This window comes from Oncorhynchus tshawytscha, linkage group LG09 (assembly GCF_018296145.1).
Source record: "Oncorhynchus tshawytscha isolate Ot180627B linkage group LG09, Otsh_v2.0, whole genome shotgun sequence".
NCBI classification, from domain to species: Eukaryota; Metazoa; Chordata; class Actinopteri; order Salmoniformes; family Salmonidae; genus Oncorhynchus; species Oncorhynchus tshawytscha.
The window spans coordinates 18,627,150-18,647,655 of NC_056437.1; the positions used below are offsets into that span (position 1 = coordinate 18,627,150).

At 42.0% G+C, this 20,506-nt stretch overlaps 2 protein-coding genes across 5 annotated transcripts in view; one reads left to right on the forward strand and one right to left on the reverse strand.

Moving 5' to 3' along the window:
- LOC112257504 (putative cytochrome P450 120) overlaps positions 1 to 12,065 on the reverse strand; it is a 42,441-nt gene extending 30,376 nt beyond the window's left edge. For 2 of the 3 annotated variants that reach the window (XR_006084046.1, XM_024431117.2), the window contains exons 1-8: positions 11,557 to 12,065; positions 10,929 to 11,006; positions 10,537 to 10,621; positions 10,394 to 10,429; positions 8,758 to 8,897; positions 7,446 to 7,569; positions 7,190 to 7,334; positions 6,924 to 7,034 (exon numbers count right to left, since the gene is read on the reverse strand). Coding sequence is in view for 2 of the 3 variants with exons in the window: in XM_024431117.2 (XP_024286885.1) it covers positions 6,924 to 7,034; positions 7,190 to 7,334; positions 7,446 to 7,569; positions 8,758 to 8,897; positions 10,394 to 10,429; positions 10,537 to 10,621; positions 10,929 to 11,006; positions 11,557 to 11,746 (909 nt within the window). In the remaining variant the exon portion in view is untranslated. The remainder of the gene's footprint in view (positions 1 to 6,923; positions 7,035 to 7,189; positions 7,335 to 7,445; positions 7,570 to 8,757; positions 8,898 to 10,393; positions 10,430 to 10,536; positions 10,622 to 10,928; positions 11,007 to 11,556) is intronic. The other variant, XM_042326654.1, reaches the window with a different exon arrangement.
- Positions 12,066 to 14,256: 2,191 nt separating this feature from the next.
- si:dkey-247m21.3 (5-hydroxytryptamine receptor 4) overlaps positions 14,257 to 20,506 on the forward strand; it is a 48,761-nt gene continuing 42,511 nt past the window's right edge. Inside the window, exon 1 of one of the 2 annotated variants that reach the window (XM_042326655.1) lies at positions 14,257 to 14,452. The gene's annotated coding sequence lies outside the window, so the exon portion shown is untranslated. Of the gene's footprint in view, positions 14,453 to 20,358; positions 20,461 to 20,506 lie in introns of those variants that run through there. The other variant, XM_024431118.2, reaches the window with a different exon arrangement.

A 20,506-nucleotide genomic window follows, 5' to 3' on the forward strand; every position in this document is an offset into this window, starting at 1 on the left:
CAATGAACGCAGTGGCCTAGCTAGAGCAGGAAGGAAGAGGCGATGGTCTGTCAGTGTTTCCTCATTATTTCTGACTGTCCAGAGTGGAAACATCTCATCTCCCGTCAGTCCATTGTAGAGAACAGTGAGACTCACTGACCTCAGTTAATATTCCACCAGCAAGCAACAACAGGACATGCTCAAAATGCTGCTGCACACCCCCCCGTTCCATTTGAGAGGATTACTCACGTCTTTCCGAAAGCTCAGGAATCTTAATCCGCAACCTTAATGATGCCATGTAAGGCCTGGCACCTCTGATGACTTGAATAGCTAATCAATGGCTACCCAGATTATCTGTATGGACTTTCTGCAGTGACTCTACCTGCACTGGCGATATGCACACTCACAGGCCTCTATCCACACACACACACACACACACACACACACACACACACACACACACACACACACACACACACTGTGCCTACAGTGACATTTACAATCCCCAGCCCTTAACAATTACAAGCATACCCATAACATGATGCCCCAAACAGAACACTTTGATTTCAGAACATTTTTTTTGCAGTATTACTTTAGTACCTTGATACAAACAGGATGCATGTTTTAGAATATTTGTATTCTGTACAGGCTTCCTTCTTTTCACTCTGTCAATTAGGTTAGTATTGTGGAGTAACTATAATCAAATCAAATTGTATTTGTCACATGCACCAAATACAACAGGTGTTGACCTTACCGTGAAATGCATACTTGCAAACCCTTATCCAACAATGCAGTTCAAGAAATCGAGTTAAGAAAAGATTAACTACATAAACTAAAGTAAAAAATGTAATAAAAGTTACACAATAAAATAACAATAACAAGGCTATATACAGGGGGTACCGGTACAGAGTCAATGTGCGGTGGTACAGGTTAGTCGAGGTAATTTGTACATGTAGGTAGGAATAAAGTGACTATGCATAGATAATAAACAGTGAGTAGCAGCAGTGTAAAAACAAAGGGCAAGGGGGGAGGGTGTCAATGTAAATAGTCCGGTGGCCATTTGATTAATTGTTCAGCAGTCTTATGGCTTGGGGTTAGAAGCTGTTAAGGATCCTTTTGGACCTAGATTTGGCGCTCCGGTACCTATGACTTGGGTGACTGGAGTATTTGACCATTTTTTGGGCCTCCCTCTGACACCACCTAGTACATAGGTCCTGGATGGCAAGAAGCTTGGCCCCAGTGATGTACTGGGCCATATGCACAACCCTCTGTTGCGCCTTACGATCGGACGCCGAGCAATTTCCATACCAGGCGGTGATGCAACTGGTCAGGATGCTCTCGATGGTGCAGCTGTAGAAACTTTTGAGGATCTGGGGACCCATGACAAATCTTTTCAGTCTCCTGAGGGGGAAAAGGTGTTGTCGTGCTCTCTTCACAACTGTCTTGGTGAGTTTGTTTGTAGTCCACAATCAGCTCCTTTGTCTTGCTCACATTGAGGGAGAGGTTGTTGTCCTGGCACCACACTGCCAGGTCTCTGACCTCCTCTCTATAGGCTGTCTCATCGTTGCCGGTCATCAGCAAACTTAATGATAGTGTTAGAGTCATGCTTGGCCATGCATTCTTGGGTGAACAGGGAGTACAGGAGAGGACTAAGCTTGCACCCATGAAGTGCCACCGTGTTGAGGATCAGCGTGGCAGATGTGTTGTTGCCTACCCTTACCACCTGGGGCGGCCCATCAGGAAGTCCAGGATCCAGTTGCAGAGGGAGGTGTTTAGTCCCAGGGTCCTTAGCTTAGTGATGAGCTTTGTAGGCACTATGGTGTTGAATGCTGAGCTCTAGTCAATGGGAAAGGGCTGTGTGGAGTGCAATTGAGATTGCGCCATCTGTGGATCTGTTGGGGCAGTATGTAAATTGGAATGGGTCTAGGGTTTCCGGGATGATGGCATTGATGTGAGCAATGACTAGCCTTTCAAAGCACTTCATGGCTATGGTAGTCATTTAGGCAGATTACCTTCGCTTTCTTGGGCACAGGGACTATGGTGGTCTGCTTGAAACATGTAGTTATTACAGACTCGGTCAGGGAGAGGTCTAAAATGTCAGTGAAGACACTTGGCAGTTGGTCCGTGCACTCTCTGAGTACAGGTCCTGGTAATCCGTCTGGCCCCGCGGCCTTGTGAATGTTGATCTGTTTTAAAGATCTTACTCACATCGGCTACAGAGAGCGTTTTCACACAGTCGTCCGGAACAGCTGGTGCTCTCATACATGCTTCAGTGTTTCTTGCCTCGAAGCGAGCATAAAAGGCATTTAAGCTCGTCTGGTAGGCTTGCGTCACCGGGCAGCTCGCGGCTGGGTTTCACTTTGTAGTCCGTAATAGTTTGCAAGCCTTGCCACATCCGACGAGCGTTAGAGCCGGTGTAGTAGGGTTACATTTTAGTCCTGTATTGACGCTATGCCTGTTTGATGCTCCATCTGATTTCTTATAAGCTTCTGGATTTGTGTCCTGCTCTTTGAAAGCTGCAGCTCTAGCCTATAGCTCGGTGCGGATGTTGCCTGTAATCCATGGCTTCTGGTTGGGATACAGTCACTGTGGGGACGACGTTGTCGCTGCACTTATTGATGAATCCGGTGACTGAGGTGGTATACTCCTCAATGCCACTGGATGAATCCCGGAACATATTCCAGTCTGTGCTAGAAAAACAGTCCTGTAGCGTAGCATCCTCGTCATCTGACCACTTCTGTATTGAGTGAGTCACTGGTACGTCCTGCTTTAGTTTTTGCTTGTAAGCAGGAATCAGGAGGAGAGAATTATGGTCAGATTTGCCAAATGGAGGGCGAGGGAGAGCTTTGTATGTGTCTGTGTGTGGAGTAAAGCAGGTCTAGTTTTTCTCTCCTCTAGTTGCATATGTGACATGTTGGTAGAAATTAGGTAAAACAGTTATAAGTTTGGCTGCATTAAAGTCACCGACCACTAGGAGCGGCGTTTCTGAATGATAATTTTATTTTTTGCTTATGGCCTTATACAGCTTGTTGAGGGTGGTCTTAGTGCCAGCATCGGTTTGTGGTGGTAAATGGCTACGAAAAATATAGACTCACTTGGTAGATAGTGTGGTCTACAGCTTATCATGAGGTACTCTACCACAGGCGAGCAATACCTCAAGACTTCCTCAATATTAGACATCACGAACCAGCTGTTATTGACAATTAGACACACACTCCCACCCCTCGTCTTACCAGACATAGCTGTTCTGTCCTGCCGATGCACGGAAAACCCAGCCAACTGTATATTATCTGTGTCGTTGTTCAGCCACGACTTGGTGAAACATAAGATATTACAGTTTTTAATGTCCCGTTGGTAGGATAGTCTCGAACGGAGATCATCCAGTATATTCTCCAGTGATTGCACATTGGCCAATGGAGCGGAGTTTGCACATAGTCCAGTGTAGTTCCATGAGAGCCGTCGTGGTGTCTGCTTGGGGGGAATGTACACGGCAGTGATGATGAGCGAAGAAAATTATCCCGGGAGGTAATTTTTCCAAACCGCATATCTGGACCGCAATTCGACGTCAAGGACACCAGATAATTAAGGATTAAAAAGGGAAAGCCAGCCAGCCACTGATGCCTTCGTTGCCGACGTAAGTCATTTAAGCGTGTTAACTCTCAGAAAGCTGTCGGCCTAGACAGCATCCCAAGCCGCGTCCTCAGAGCATGTGCAGACCAGTTAGCTGGAGTGTTTATGGAAATATCCAAGTTCATATCCCTGTCATGTTCGTGAGAGTCTCATCTTTCCATAGAGTGGTCATATTAGTTAGTAAGCCAAAACTTTCAGACACTACAGACATTTTTGTGAGAAGACCGATTTTCGGGATGTCTCCTGGTCTGACAAACAGCGCTGTAGCTCTGTCACTTTCCACCGCAGATGCTGAATGTAGACACAGTCGGTTGCAGTGGGGTTGAGACACAGTCCGAGCAAAAAAATATTATGATGTAAATTTGATTGTCTATTGACACAAACGTGTGTCAGTCATCACTAGCCATACCCTGCCCTGAACCTTAGTCACTGTTACTAGCCATTCTTGCCTCAGCCTCCTCCTGTGATATGTACATACAGTATCTACCTCAACCTTTTCTGTTTTTTACGACCCATGATCTTGGCTGTCTAACTGATGACAGAGTCGGAGCAGGTCACTTTGCTGATGCCGTGTTTGACTTTGAACATGAGTTTGCATAACCTCAGCTCAGCCTATAAGAAAACCAGGCCGGCACATCTTGGTAGGGGGGCTGGCCATTACCCACTGATCAGCCAAAGGCTCATTATAGATTATTGTAACTGCGAAATTGCACAAATATATATATAAAAAAACATCTTAACAGGCCCTTTTTAAATTGTTTTATTTCTAAAAATATATATTTTTGTGTGTATCAATTTCAACCAGCCCACCAAACAAAAAAAATGGTCCAGCCCCCTTCCCCTCTCTCTCTCTCTCATTGTGGAGGAGCTGCTTTACCCCAGGTGATGGGAGGGCGTGACGAACCCCCCTCCACCCATGACAATCTCCCTCCCTCCCTCGCTCCCCCTCCGCTCCTCCACTGTAACATCAGTGTTTACCGCCTCAATCAATTACCCATCATAACCTGGGCGTGTGGGTATCCATTATTCATCCAACCAGCCGGGATAGAGGGAGGGAGAAAGGAAGGAGGGGGAGCCCTGAGAGCACATGACAAGGAAAGTGTCCCAAATGGCACCCTATTTGTCACTACTAGGGCTCTGGTAAAAATAGGGTTCCATTTGGGATGCACATGTAACTGATGTGAAATAGCTAGCTAGTTAGCGGTGGTGCGCGCTAATATCGTTTCAATCGGTGACATCACTCGCTCTGAGACCTGAAGTAGTTGCTCCCCTTGCTCCGCAAGGGCCGCGGCTTTTGTGGAGTGATGGGTAACGATGCTTTGTGGGTGACTGTTGTTGATGTGTGCAAAGGGTCCCTGGTTCGAGCCCGGGTCGGGCGAGGGGACGGAAGCAATACTGTTACATTGATGCTGTTGACCCGGATCACTGGTTGCTGCGTAAAAAAAGGAGGAGGTCAAAAGGGGGGTGAGTGTAACCGATGTGAAATGGCTGGCTAGTTAGCGATGGTGCGCGCTAATAGTGTTTCAATCGGTGACGTCACTCGCTCTGAGACCTGAAGTAGTTGTTCACCTTTCTTCACAGGGGCCATGGCTTTTGTGGCGTGATGGGTAACGATGCTTCGTGGGTGTCAGTTGTCTGTGTGTGCAGAGGGTCCCTCTCACTTGCTCTCCCTGGTTCGAGCCCGGGTACGGACGGAAGCTATACTGTTACACACACATGGTGCCTCCCCCCTCCTTCCACCTCCATGATGAATAGGTAACACCCATTCACACACCTTTCTGTTACCAAAGTGACATTAACACTCACAGGCAAACAGGAACCAAACATCCCAATCTACATGTGAGACTGTGGGCATAACCACAGTTCACTGACTACCATCGATGGAGTGGGAGGAGGGTGAGTCACAAAATTTTCCTTTTCCCGACAACCCTGGAGAAAATTAAACGTGCAGTACAGAGTGTTTGGCAATGTTAATTAATTCACGACTAAAAATATTCTGATATGAAAATGTGTGTTAGTGACTTTGTGTGTGTGTTGCTATGGCCCAAAGGCAGAAGAGGCCCAGCTGTATTTCCCTGTGGCTGCTAGGTCTACTGGGAGCTGGGCTCTGAGGCAAGACGACCAGAAACTCAGGGCTCCTCTCCCTTCCTCCTTCTCCATCCCTCCCTCCTCCCCTATCCCTCTCTATCATCCTCTCCCTCTCCATCCTCCCCGTCCCCAACACTCTGTCACCCTGACAGTTCACTCTGCACAACAGATTCATATTCATGAACTATTTTGATTAAATATGCATCTATAACCACCTGTTTGGGCCTGAATAATCTCAATACTTGTTTTTCTGCTCCTAGTTGTGTCAACACCTCACCGGCTGGTTGAAGTCCAAAATCACTTATTATTAACAACCTCTCCAGGCCAGGACTCACACAGGGAGATATCTCTACATCAGACCAATTGAAGAATTTTCCTAATAAAAAATAAAAGTTCAAAGATTATGCTAACTATACTCACTCCGTGTTAAAAAAGGTGAAAAATATATTACACAACATACTAGCTAGTAAACAATTTAAGCCATTGCAAATGCTATTACTTTTTCCACTCATAAAGCAAACACAGCCCTTGGGTAAGAGGGTCAATCAATTTGAGCCCAATCAATTCCCCTCATGGGCTGTTGTTGTTGCGAGAAGAGGCATGAGGTCACACTATTCCAAGATGGACGTCATCAACTGGACCATTTTCATTACAAATCCAGCCAGTGAACAATGAAGAGATGACAATCACAGTAAGCCAATAATCTAATGGCTGACAGCTCTATTACTAAAAACAACCATTATACAATATTCAATAGCTTATTTTTTGTCACACAATGCATTCATTTCTGCATCATAAACATTGACTTGGATGTAGGAGGCCTGTTTTAATTAATAGCCTTCCTGTTATCAGACATAGAATACAATGAGATGAACAGAGTCGATAGCTGTATACTCGATAACTGTATGCTTGGGCTGCTCATGCAATATTTCAGAAAGATAATCATTCATAGAGGATATCAACTGGGGAACATACTTGTCATTCATCATTTTAAACAACTTAGAAAGAAGTTAATTGTCACTGCGTGCCGCAGGGAGATCACAGTTGGCTATCATAAGTCTAGGAAAATACATGATGTTCCCTTTACAAGCAGACTTATTTAGAGATCTATTTGTGGGCATGCTACTCCCCCTTGAGCTCAGATCATGAATGGACAGAGTGAGGGAAGATATCAGATCAAATGTTATTGATAACAAGCAACTACAAACACAATGTAGTGGACTCACTTGATTGGCTATTCTCCTTCCACCAATGAACGGAGGCCAAAGTCTCTGTACTTCCAGGAGGACGTAGTAAAGGTAATCAGGGTCTGCCCTCGCACGATTCCTAATTTCCTTCTGACAAAAAAAATGAAGCGTTAGTGTTCGTACAGGATTGCCGCAGTACTACACTAATCCAAAGCTGTGTAGTTGTTACTACAATGTAAGGTCAACATGATTTAAAGTACGTTCCCGTGCTCTGAAGGTTTAGTAAGAGAACCGGGCCGTCTCACCTTGCCTGCGCCACTCAGAACCAGGGTGAAGGAGGTGAGTAAGGATGCCAGGGCTTTGGGGATCAGAGCAGAGATGAACAACAGCAGATGCTGGGAGGCACAACTGGCATCAGGGAGAGGTAGATCACGGAGATAACCTACAAACCTACAGAGCGATAGAGAGAGAAAGAGATAGTAAATGAGAAAGCATTAATAAGAGAAAGTGACAATGTGACCACAAGGTTGTGTGTCTATGACAACATATTTATGGACTCACCCCTGTCTCTGACACTCCAGCTTGTCTTTAATGATGTCCATGAGCTTGTCTTTAGCCTCCAGCGCTGTGCAAAAGCCAGAGGACCACAGAGGAACCTTCACACTGATTGGAGTTGAGATGATCCCTGTAGGGGAAGTACAGGTCAAAGGTCACACTCTGACAAAATATATGTTTCTATCTCTATGTTTACATCAACCTGAAAAGGGGCCTATGTCTACCTATAGAAAAGAACCCACTACAGTTTGATTAGCCTAATATCCCCTTTTGAAAAGTATATTGGCCCCACAATTACCACATTAACATGCTATGTTAATGTAATAGTTATTGACACCTAATGGGTTTCCCCCGAGATGCCTGAGGCAGTGTTGTCAATGAAGGTGTTGAGATCTAATTACCACTGTCGCGCAGCTAATGCACAGATCTGTGTGTCTATTCCACTCCCTTTGAAAACAGGGCTCCTTTAATGCAGAGCAGTCTGTTTTGTCAGACATCGATCTGGCTATACATATATTCACCACCTTCAGGGGTCAGTAAGTTCTTTGAAAGAAAGTGAGACTAAAGTGTTTCTTCAGTTGCTGGTATGCTGAAATTGTAGTTGTGATTGTTCATTGAGGCCCAGTGTGGGCGGCATGCCTTCCATTGTAAGAGGGGAAAACCTACAGGTGGCAGAGACTGATCTCACCGTGCCAGTATAGGGTACCGAGCCTGTAATCTCACTGTGCCAGTGTAGGGTACCGAGCCTGTAATCTCACTGTGCCAGTGTAGGGTACCGAGCATGTAATCTCACTGTGCCAGTGTAGGGTACCGAGCATGTAATCTCACTGTGCCAGTGTAGGGTACCGAGCCTGTAATCTCACTGTGCCAGTGTAGGGTACCGAGCCTGTAATCTCACTGTGCCAGTGTAGGGTACCGAGCCTGTAATCTCACTGTGCCAGTGTAGGGTACCGAGCCTGTAATCTCACTGTGCCAGTGTAGGGTACCGAGCCTGTAATCTCACCGTGCCAGTGTAGGGTACAGAGCATGTAATCTCACCATGCCAGTGTAGGGTACAGAGCACGTAGTCTCACCATGCCAGTGTAGGGTACAGAGCATGTAATCTCACCATGCCAGTGTAGGGTACAGAGCATGTAATCTCACCATGCCAGTGTAGGGTACAGAGCATGTAATCTCACCATGCCAGTGTAGGGTACAGAGCATGTAATCTCACCATGCCAGTGTAGGGTACAGAGCACGTAATCTCACCATGCCAGTGTAGGGTACAGAGCATGTAAACTCACCATGCCAGTGTAGGGTACAGAGCATGTAAACTCACCATGCCAGTGTAGGGTACAAAGTGCTGTAATTTCCTGGAAAAGCTCTGGTGTCTCATCTGGGTTCACATTCAGGAACAGCCCCAACACCAGTTCTGTTCCCAGTCGTTTAAACAGAGGGTACACCGACACGGGCTCCCCACTACACAAGAAGTGGTAATCAGAGAAGTGAACAGGACATACATGGAAATACAGTGCCTTCAGAAAGTATTCACACCCCTTGACTTTTTCCACATTTTGTTGTGTTACAGCCTGAATTTAAAATAGATTAAATAGAGATTTTGTGACACTGGCCTACACACAATACCCCATGGACTCCCTCTGTGTGCAATAATAGTGTTTATCATGATTTTTGAATGACTACCTCATCTCTGTAACCCACACACACAATTATCTATAAGGTCCCTCGGTCGAGCAGTGAATTTCAAACAGAGATTCAATGACTAAGACCAGGGAGGTTTTCCAATGCCTGCAAAGAAGGGCACCTATTGGTAGATAGGTAAAAAAAACAGACATTGAATATCCCTTTAAGCATGGTGAAGTTATTAATTACACTTTGAATGGTGTATCAATACACCCAGTCATAGCCACGGGAAATAGGGGTGCTGAATCACCCCCTGATAAATAATTTAAAAATATATATTTTTTAAATAAGGAAACATTTCAACACAACACATCACTGAGTACCATGCGTCATATTTTCAATCAGTGGAGGCTGGTGGGAAGAGTTATAGAAGGACGAGCTAATTGTAATGGCTGTAATGGAATAAATTGAATGGTATCAAACACATCAAACATATGGAAACCACGTGTGACTCCGTTCCATTAATTCCATTCCAGCCATTACAATGATCCCGTTGTAATGGCTCCTCACACCAGCCCCCACTGTTTTCAATCATGGTGGTGGCTGCATCATGTTATGGGTATGCTTGTCATCGGCAAGGACTATGGATTTTTTGGAGTGGATAAAAAGACACGGAATAGACCTAAGCATAGGCAAAATCCTACAGGAAAACCTTGTTCAGTCTGTCTTCCAGCAGACAAATTTACCTTTCAGCATGACAATAACATCAAACACAAGGCCAAATATACACTGGAATTGCTTACCAAGTTGACATGAAATGTTCCTGAGTGGCTTAGTTACAGTTTTGACTTAAATCCGCTTGAAAATCTATGGCAAGACTTGAAAATGGCGGTCTAGCAATGATCAACAACCAACTTGACAGAACTTGAAGAATTTTGTGCAAATATTATACAATCCAGGTGTGAAAAATTCTTAGAGACTCACCCAGAAAGAATCACAGCTGTAATAGCTGCCAAAGGTGATTCTAACATGTCTTGACTCAAGGGTGTGAATGAGAAATGTCTGTATTCATCTTAAATAAAATGTGCAAAAATGTCTAAAAACATGTTTTCACTTTGTCATTATGGGGTGTTGTGTGTAGATACTGTAGGAGAGAATTCTTTATTTTTTGTTTTAATTTTGAATTCAGGCTGTAACACAACAAAATGTGGAATAAGTCAAGGGTTATGAATGCTTTCTGAAGGCAGTGTAGGTGAAACATTTCTGGTATGGTCCTGCTAGTGTATATTGAGTAAGACAGAAGTGCATGAAGTGGGGATTTCAAGGGTTCTTACGTTGCAGAAAGGTTCTTCAAGCACCGTTCAGAAACACTGTGCAGGAAAGAAAAACAGAGAAACAAGCATTGTTATCCTTAATGAAGGTATATTTATGACATTTGGTCACCCTGTCATACTCAATAAATGAAACCAGTCTTTACCTGTTAATGAGGTCAGAGCCTGAGGCCAGACACTTTCCTGTGAAAAGGTTGGTGAGAGACAGACGCAGCAAGCAGGCTTCCTCGCCTGGATGAACCATATAGAATAGCATTATGGAGTTGCTCATAGCAGAAATAAAGAAAAAATGTGCAATGACTCCATCTATTGGTCTAAATAACAAATATTCTGTTTGTATGTTTTTCAACTTCGGATAAATTAATAAAACAAGCAAATAGTGTGAAGGCCTAAAGCAGCTTTACCCTGTGAACATGTACAATAAAATATGTTTTTGTAAAGGCCAGAGGAGGTGTAGGCTCTCTAATACAACCCCTATACCCTTATAAGCAAATTGCATGCAAGTTGCACCCTATGGACATTTGGGACATCAACTCACCATTAGCAGTCACTATGTTGTCTCCATACATGTTGTGCATTACATCAGTGGGGTCTTTCAGGAACACAGATGACTTCTCTGAAATACAGTCATGATCACATAAATTGCAATGTCCTCTTTCAATGGGGAAACACACAATTCTCACCCCTACCCAAAGTCACAGGTCCATCTCTTAACATGGTCAGTTACCAAGCCATGTCTAATCAATGGACAAATCATATATATTTTTAAAAAATGTATTTTTAATTTAACCAGGCAAATCAGTTAAGAACAAATTATTATTTAAAATGACGGCTGACACCGGCCAAACCCTGACGACGCTAGGCTGATTGTGCGCTGCCCTATGGGACTCCCAATCACGGCCAGGTGTGATACAGCCTGGATTCGAACCAGGGTGACGCCTCTCGCACTGAGATGCAGTGCGCCACTCGGGAGCCCATCGTTGATGTAATCATATCACTTCCTACTAATGCGTTAAAAATTGAAATTGACTCTAAACTGATATGTGGACCGAAAAGCAAAAACTATGAATGTATAAAATGTTGGCCTATTAGTCAAAACTTGTTACCGTTGAATTTATTAGATTATTGTGACACACACGCACATACACACGAATACGTGGCTTTACCGCAAAGTAATTCCTTCATCCCTTCCACCGAACAGACGAAGGAAGTTGGTTTGTTCAGAAGTCTTGATTGAAATATCCGTGTCCCATGCTTTTCAATACGTTGTTCACAAAAAGCCACTGGATCTCGGTAAAACTCCAAAGATTTGTCGCCCAACACAGAGACCCCCGCAGTGCCCACTAGTTTCGACATTATTTAAAATGAGTTTAATGCTGGAGTTAGTTCAGTGGTAAATTAAACCACACAGTTGTTGGATTAGACAACGCTTATTCTGCATATACTATTGATCCATTCTGCAACAAGGTTGACGATACACATGGCTATTTGTCTAACTATGCCATGAAAACAAACTCCGAAAAAAAACTCAGGATTAACGTTACGAAATGTGTTTAGTTTTTTCTAAAAAGTGGCATATTGTATTACACAGAACTATCACATTACTGCTATCTCATCATGATATCTCGATGGCAACTGAAAGTATTCAGCAAAACGCTTCCTGGATGGACTTCAGTTAGTCCCACCCCCACCACTTCATCAGGCGCAGTGCCTGCAGTTCGAGCCTCCTGTAGCAGATTGGCACACGTTTGTCTTCATCTTCGATGAGGTTTAACAGCGGTTGGCATCGAATGAATGTTGCAATACCGCCACCTACTAGACTGGAGTATAAATCCCTCATCCTTTGATAGATTTATTTATTTAAATAAACAAATACACTACCATCTAACACTACACTCACAAAAAATAAACAAGAAAATAAAATAACACCCTATTCCATTATTTAAATATATTTACTCCTACTCCAGGCCAACAGTCTGAAAGGATGGGACACCACCACTTAACACACCCTGTAACTCTTTTGACGTCAAGACTCACACACCCAAATACCTCCCTGCACACTCTTACGTTCCCTCCCTGCACTAAATGCTAAATATCCAATCGTACTGAAACATATATCACTTCTTGGTTTATTCTCACGCCACTCCTCTCAGGACCCCTCCCCCATAACCCATTTTCCTCTACTTTCTTCACTGCCTCAGCATATGACAACTTCTGCACTACTCTAAACCTGGAAACCCCAACCGACCTCTCTAGCACGGGACATTTCTGATCCCCAGCCCCATTGGCACCCCTACAATTAACACATGCCACTACTTTCCCCAGTGCTACACATTCCTTTGTCTCATGCCTTTCTGCACTTCTCACACCTAGGAACCTCCCTCCTACACACTGCTGCCACATGTCCATAAGCTTGACACCTGTAACAATTTAAGGTATTCAGCACAAAAGCTTGTACAGGCTAACTTATATATCCTAACATCATATATCATAACAAAGACTCAACATCAAAACTCAAAAGAACAAACTCTTCTGTTTCACCACTCACACCACCCTATCTGTGTCCCACCAAACGACGAGCATCACAAATACCGGGAATCTTCCCTTTCAGTTGGTCAACGTTCCCATTTACAGCTACTCCAGTAATCATTCCTTTCAATGGTGCCCTTTTCTTGAGAGCAAAACAATTCACATCTCTTCCCCCCATTAATTTAACGTGGAGCGCCTGCTCCCTCTGACCAGCAGAAACACAAACAATTATCACAAGACCACTTCTGGCTACCCTCACCGATTCCACAGCGCCCAACTTGCACCAAGGGTCAGGATGAACAGAGTTGGGCGCTGTGGAATCGGTGAGGGCAACCAGAAGTGGTCTTGTGATAATTGTTTGTGTTTCTGCTGGTCAGAGGGAGCAGGCGCTCCACGTTAAATTAATGGGGGGGAAGAGATGTGAATTGTGGTTTCAGGGTGGGTCAAAACAGAGTTGGGTACTGTGGAATCTGGTGATGAAGGGATCAGCTAAAAGGCAAGGGTCCACCTTTTCCAAAAAAGTAACTCCTACTGTCACAGAATCATCTTCATCCTGACCATTGGTGCAAGCCTCAGGCTCCGAGAACTTCACCACATCTACCACCTCCGATACTTCACCCTCATTCACTTCCAATTCTCCTCCTGTCTTCAGCTCACTCTGCTTACACTTTATACCATTCAAGTTTAAACAAACCATCTCCCTTTCCCCCACCCTTTTTAACCGACTCAAGCTCACCCTCTTCCTCCCTCTCTCTCTTAGATCTCCTCTGCCTCTCTTTTCCCCTCCATTCCTCCTCCGTATTACAAGTATACGTCTGCTTATGATAATACTGCACTTCTCCTTACATGATTATTGTTCTTGCCTTCGCAAGTGATTTCATTTAACCAGCTGTCACAATATCTGTGCAATCAGCACAAAAACAATCTAAATAAAGGCACACGTTTGTTGAAAGCAAGATTCATTGTGTATTGTTCCAAAATAATCCTCTTTCGCTATGTCTTGGATTAATACTGTTTGAACATCTACTTTGTTTTCATTTGACATTTTTACTTGAAGCTGCAGACCAATGCAGATTCTGAGGCAAGCAGAATGTCAGTGTTGGCCATCAAAGTAACAGTTGTCCTGCCAAAACAAAAATTAAACAAAGTTTATCTAGCATTTGACACAATAAAAGCTGGTACAGACAGAGCCATCGATATGGAGATATGTGGTCTGGTGTCTCCCTATTGGCACCCCACGGGGGCGTCATAGTCAACCCTTTCTTTCATCTGGGAGAAGCGGGCTTTGAAAGAGGATTTCCCATCTACAGCCCAACTCGCCAATTTAGTTCGTTTGCAAACTGTGATCGCGGCTCAATCATCTGTTCTCCTGCACATCGCCTTGCGCACCATGGTATCTCATTTACCCGCACCTATGGCACTCAATGGTCATTGCTTGATGTGTGTAATCTGTGACAAAATACCAATGGAATATGAGAGTCCATAGCAACACAGGGCTGTTCGAACCCGTAAACCGAGGCGCCGAGCCCACAGGTGAGGAAAACTTTAAGATCAAATTCGGAACCTCTCAGCAGCGTTGTGTTTTGTTTTTAAGTTATTCAGACATTGAAAATGAATGGGTTACGTCGAAAATAATATAGCTAGGGATATTCTAGGGATATTCTGCATGGGCGATATAGTTGTGTGTAACACAATTACGTACGAGAATTTAGCAAATTGACTGGTATATCCGACTATGATTAACTGACGCATTATTAGAATTATGTTATAGACATACACAGCCCCCATACAAACCCTGAATTGTACAGTGGTGTAAAGTACTTAAGTAAAATACTATAAAGTACTACTTCGTTTTTTTGGGGGGTATCTTTTACTTTTACTTCACTACATTCCTATAGAAAATAATGTACCTTTTATTCCACACATTTTCCCTGACACCCAGAAGTATTCGTTACATTTTGAATGGTTAGCAGGACAGAAAATTGTCCAGTTCGCACACTTCTCAAGGGATCATGACTGGTCCTTACTGCCTCTGATCTGGCGGACTCACTTAACACAAATGCTTGGTTTTTAAATGATGTCTGTGTTGGAGTGTGACCTTGGCTATCCGTAAATTAAAAAACAACTAGGAAATTGTGGATTCTGGTTTGCTTAATATAAGGAATTTTAAATTATTAGTACTTTTACTTTTGATACTTAAATATATTTTTGCAATTACATTTACTTTTGATACTTAAGCATATTTTAAACCAAATACTTTTAGACTTTTACTCAAGTAGTATTTTAATGGGTGACTTTCACTTTCACTTGAGTCATTTTCTATTAAGGTATCTTAACTTTTACACAAGTATGAAAATCGAGTACTTTTTCCACCACTTGAATTGTATATGCTAATTATTTATTTTTATTACTAATTCATGCATGTTATAATCGAGATAGCACTTATCTAGCCATTATTATTATGAGTTCATGGTTATGATAGTGTAGCTAATTTGATTGTGAACAGAGTAGTGTTGGGGAGTAGAGAAATCAGTGGTGGAAAAAGTACCCCATTTTCATACTTGAGTATAAGTAAAGAAACCTTAATAGAACATGACTCAAGTCAAATTGAACGTCTCCCAGTAAAATACTTCTTGAGTAAAAGTCTAAAAGTACTTGGTTTTTAAAGTATCTTTAGTTAAGTAAACTTATATTTTTCTTAAGGGTAGCTTTAGTGTAGATTAACTTCTTCCAGTGTAAAGTAATTGGTAGCTTGGTAAACTATATTTTCAGAGTAACTTCCCCAAAACTTGAACAGAGCTGTATCATATTAAACTTGCTCTTTTTGTGCATATTTTTGTCTATTCTAGTGCACTATTTTAACACAGTTTTCGTACTTAACTGGCAAAGAACAGTTTATTGTCCATAGTTTAAATTACAGTTGATTGCTTGATGGTGATATGACATTGGCAAATCTAAGTGCTTATAGGCTATATCAAAATAACAGTAGGCTTATAAATTGTAATAATATTAATAGAAGTCTTTCAGAACCAAAGAGCACTTTTTAATCTAAATAATGTTTTTCGAAATGAATATTCCATTAACATCAGATATGAATTCTTCCTCCCTTTAGAAACAGTAGCCTATCACACACGGGGTTGGTTTATTGTCTAACATCTTGTTGGGTTTTATAGTGTAACACCTTGTGGATTTCATTAGAGCAGAGATCAGGTTGGCTGTCCACAGTTCAACTAACACCGCTGTTCTAAATGGAGGTAAAAAGAGACGAGAAAGTACGGAACATCCATTTAACAGCACAGAGTACACACGCTCTCTCTATCACACACACATTTTTTTTTAAACATTTGAGTCATTTAGCAGACACTCTTATCCAGAGTGATTTACAGAAACAATTAGGGTTAAGTGCCTTGCTCAAGGGCAGATGGACCGATTTTCACCTTGTAAGCTCGAGGATTCAAACCATCGACCTTTCGGTTACTTAGCCCTGGACGAACACTCTAAGCGCTAGGCTACCTGCCACCCCTACACACGTATGCACGTGCACACCCCCCCTTTCACTGCTCTCTCTGGGTCAGATTATCATCTCCTGCCCCTTTGAAATATATTACCAAAACAGATATCAGCTGCTACCAGGTCTACAGTTTGTTTAGGAGAGCTCCAGTGATTATGTAACGTTACCCTCCAGGAGGAATGCTTATCCTGTAGCCAATCCTGTTTCATTTAATTTCATTCATTTCCAAGGCATCATGTATAGCCTTGCTGAAATACTTTCAAGAGGATGTTTGCATGTGTAGGTACAGTTTTCTCATTAGGAACTTTGCTCTTTCTCTTAATTAAGGCACCAGCAGACATAATCAGGACGATAGTAACTCGGCTATAGATATAGCATGGTGCCTTCCAGGTGGCTGCACACAGTGTTATGAGTCTGTCTCTGCTACTGCCCCAGTGTAGCCTACCACACCCATAGGATTCTGCTGCGACTTTCCTTTGGTTTCCTTCTGTTTCAGGTTGCTTCCAAGCTCCACTTTTGACAAAGTGAAATTCTCCTATCTCCCTTATAGGGAAAACCACATGATTTAACATGTGGAAAATCACACGTTACACTTGACATTGCTTTAGTCACAGTCAATAGCTCAAGCATCTAGAAATCATTGATATTGACAGTGCTACCATATGGTGCATTGAGAGAATGGAGATTCAGTCAGTTCCCACCAAATAAAGGGAAAACCACATCCACAGCAGCCTGATGGTAGCAAATAGCTGTTTTATTCCATGGTGCCTGGTGTGTCTATGTTCATTCTCTGTTTACCCCCATCACAGACTGTCACAACTCCTCTGAGTGTCCCTGCATGGTCAAGTAGCTCAATTCATGAAATATACTTCTTTGCACTGAACGAATGTCCGGGTTTGCGTCTTGTCCCTGTCGTTGGTGTGCATCGCGTGTGAAATTGTCTCCCTGAGCACATGGGAAAGTTAAAGTCGTCTTAATAATGTTGTTTATGGAGAAATTGAGAGCCTTTGAAATGCTCGCCATGTGAATTTGAAAAGATGACACCATAGTGTTACTGTAGAGAAGTACAATTAGTCAGCAATTAGAGGAATAGTCCCAAAGCATACTTAGAACGTATGGTACATAGAACACACTATCCAACCTACTGTTACAGTTTCTATCAACCCACGGTTACAGTTGCTATCAGTCTACTGTTACAGTTACTATCAACCCACTGTTACAGTTACTAACAACCTACTGTTACAGTTACTATCAACCCACAGTTACAGTTACTATCAACCCACAGTTACAGTTACTATCAACCCACTGTTACAGTTACTATCAACCCACAGTTACAGTTACTATCAATCCACTGTTACAGTTACGATCAACCTACTGTTAAAGTTACTATCAATCTACTGTTACAGTTATTCTCAACCAACTGTTACAGTTTCTATCAACCCACTGTTACAGTTACTATCAACCCACTGTTACAGTTACTATCAACCTACTGTTACAGGTACTATCAACCTACTGTTACAGTTACTAATAACCTACTGTTACAGTTACTATCAACCCACTGTTACAGTTACTATCAACCTACTGTTACAGTTACTATCAACCCACTGTTACAGTTACTATCAACCTACTGTTACAGGTACTATCAACCCACTGTTACAGTTACTATCAATCTACTGTTACAGTTACTATCAACCCACTGTTACAGTTACTATCAATCTACTGTTACAGTTACTATCAACCCACTGTTACAGTTACTATCAACCTACTGTTACAGTTACTATCAACCTACTCTTACAGTTACTATCAATCTACTGTTACAGTTACTATCAACCTACTGTTACGGTTACTATCAGCCCACAGTTACAGTTACTATCAACCCACAGTTAGAGTTACTATCAATCTACTGTTACAGTTACTATCAACCCATTGTTACAGTTACTATCAACCCACTGTTACAGTTACTATCAACCTACTGTTACAGTTACTATCAATCTACTGTTACAGTTACTATCAATCTCCTGTTATAGTTACTATCAACCTACTGTTACAGTTACTATCAACCCACAGTTACAGTTACTGTCAACCCACAGTTACAGTTACTATCAACCTACTGTTACAGTTACTATCAACCTACTGTTACAGTTACTATCAACCTACTGTTACAGTTACTATCAACCCACAGTTACAGTTACTATCAACCCACTGTTACAGTTACTATCAACCCACTGTTACAGTTACTATCAACCCACTGTTACAGTTACTATCAACCTACTGTTACAGGTACTATCAACCTACTGTTACAGTTACTATCAACCTAATGTTACAGTTACTATCAACCCACTGTTACAGTTACTATCAACCTACTGTTACAGTTACTATCAACCCACTGTTACAGTTACTATCAACCTACTGTTACAGTTACTATCAACACACAGTTACAGTTACTATCAACCCACAGTTACAGTTACTATCAACCCACAGTTACAGTTACTATCAACCTACTGTTACAGTTACTATCAATCTACTGTTACAGTTACTATCAACCCACTGTTACAGTTACTATCAACCCACTGTTACAGTTACTATCAACCTACTGTTACAGTTACTATCAATCTACTGTTACAGTTACTATCAACCCACTGTTACAGTTACTATCAACCTACTGTTACAGTTACTATAAATCTACTGTTACAGTTACTCTCAACCCACTGTTACAGTTACTATCAACCTACTGTTACAGTTACTATCAATCTACTGTTACAGTTACTATCAACCTACTGTTACAGTTACTATCAATCTACTGTTACAGTTACTATCAATCTACTGTTACAGTTACTATCAACCCACAGTTACAGTTACTGTCAATCTACTGTTACAGTTTCTTACTCTTTTTGTAATAAACTACTGTGGCTGAGATTATATTATAGCTACATTATATATTCTATCATTAAAATAAAATAAATTAAACAAATTGTGGCATGTGGTCAGTGGAGGTGCATCGAAAATGAATCAGTTTGCCTGTTGAAGAGCCACACGGTAAAGACAGCTAGTGTGGGAAGGTGTCAGATCTGATTATGCGAGCAGAATTTGTCAGAACTGTTTGTTATTCCTCCACTAATGTTGTGTAATGTACTGTACTGTGATTCAATTAATCTGTTTTAGTCCTTCTCAATAACTCAGAATTGTGATGGTGGCAGGTTTTTAACATATCAGGGATCTCTGATTTAGTTATTTTGATTCTCTAGGAGCTCATATATATTGGTTCTTGAACAAACTTTGTAAGTATGCTATTTCTAAAATTCCCTTCAATTTCTCTTCAGGCATGTCTGTCTGAGTTAAACTCGGCTCCTTGGCTGAATTTGTTGGGACAAAAGTATGCCCTGAACACACTGGAAAGTGAATTGCCCAGATTTGAAATCCTTTATTTTTATTCTGGGACCACGGATGAAAATGAACAAAGGCAACAAGTGTTATTGTCATGGATTTTAGTAGTAAACAATTGTATTTTATTTATCCAATACCAGTTGAACTACACTGAGTGCACTAAACATTAAGAACACCTGCTCTTTCCATGACATAGACTGACCAGGTGAATCCAGGTGAAAGATATGATCCCTTATTGATGTCACTTGTTAAATTCACTTCAATCAGTGTCGATAAAGCAAATCATTATTCGGAAGGTGTTCCTAATGTTTGGTATACTCAGTGTATATTACAATTTTCAAAGACAAGCAACGTGCTTTTCAATAAAATGTCTTTTAGTGTTTTCTGGAATGTATTGGTTGTGGATGTGATAGGAGGAACCTCGCCCATTGAGCAACGAGAGCACTGCAGTGGTGTCATGGAGGAGTCCAAGCTGCCAGTGGCCAGATTTGACCCTCCTCCTCCTCGCATGTAAATCCACAGCATGCCAGACCTCTTAAAGCAAGATTTTTGAAATTATGTGTGAAGTTGTTTTGGAGTATCTACTTGCTAATTATTTATATGGAGGCACTGGTAAATGAATTGGGATTCATTCAAGGCTTTTACAGTAAGTTGTATTTGTATTCATGGCATAATCATCTGCAAATATCTTG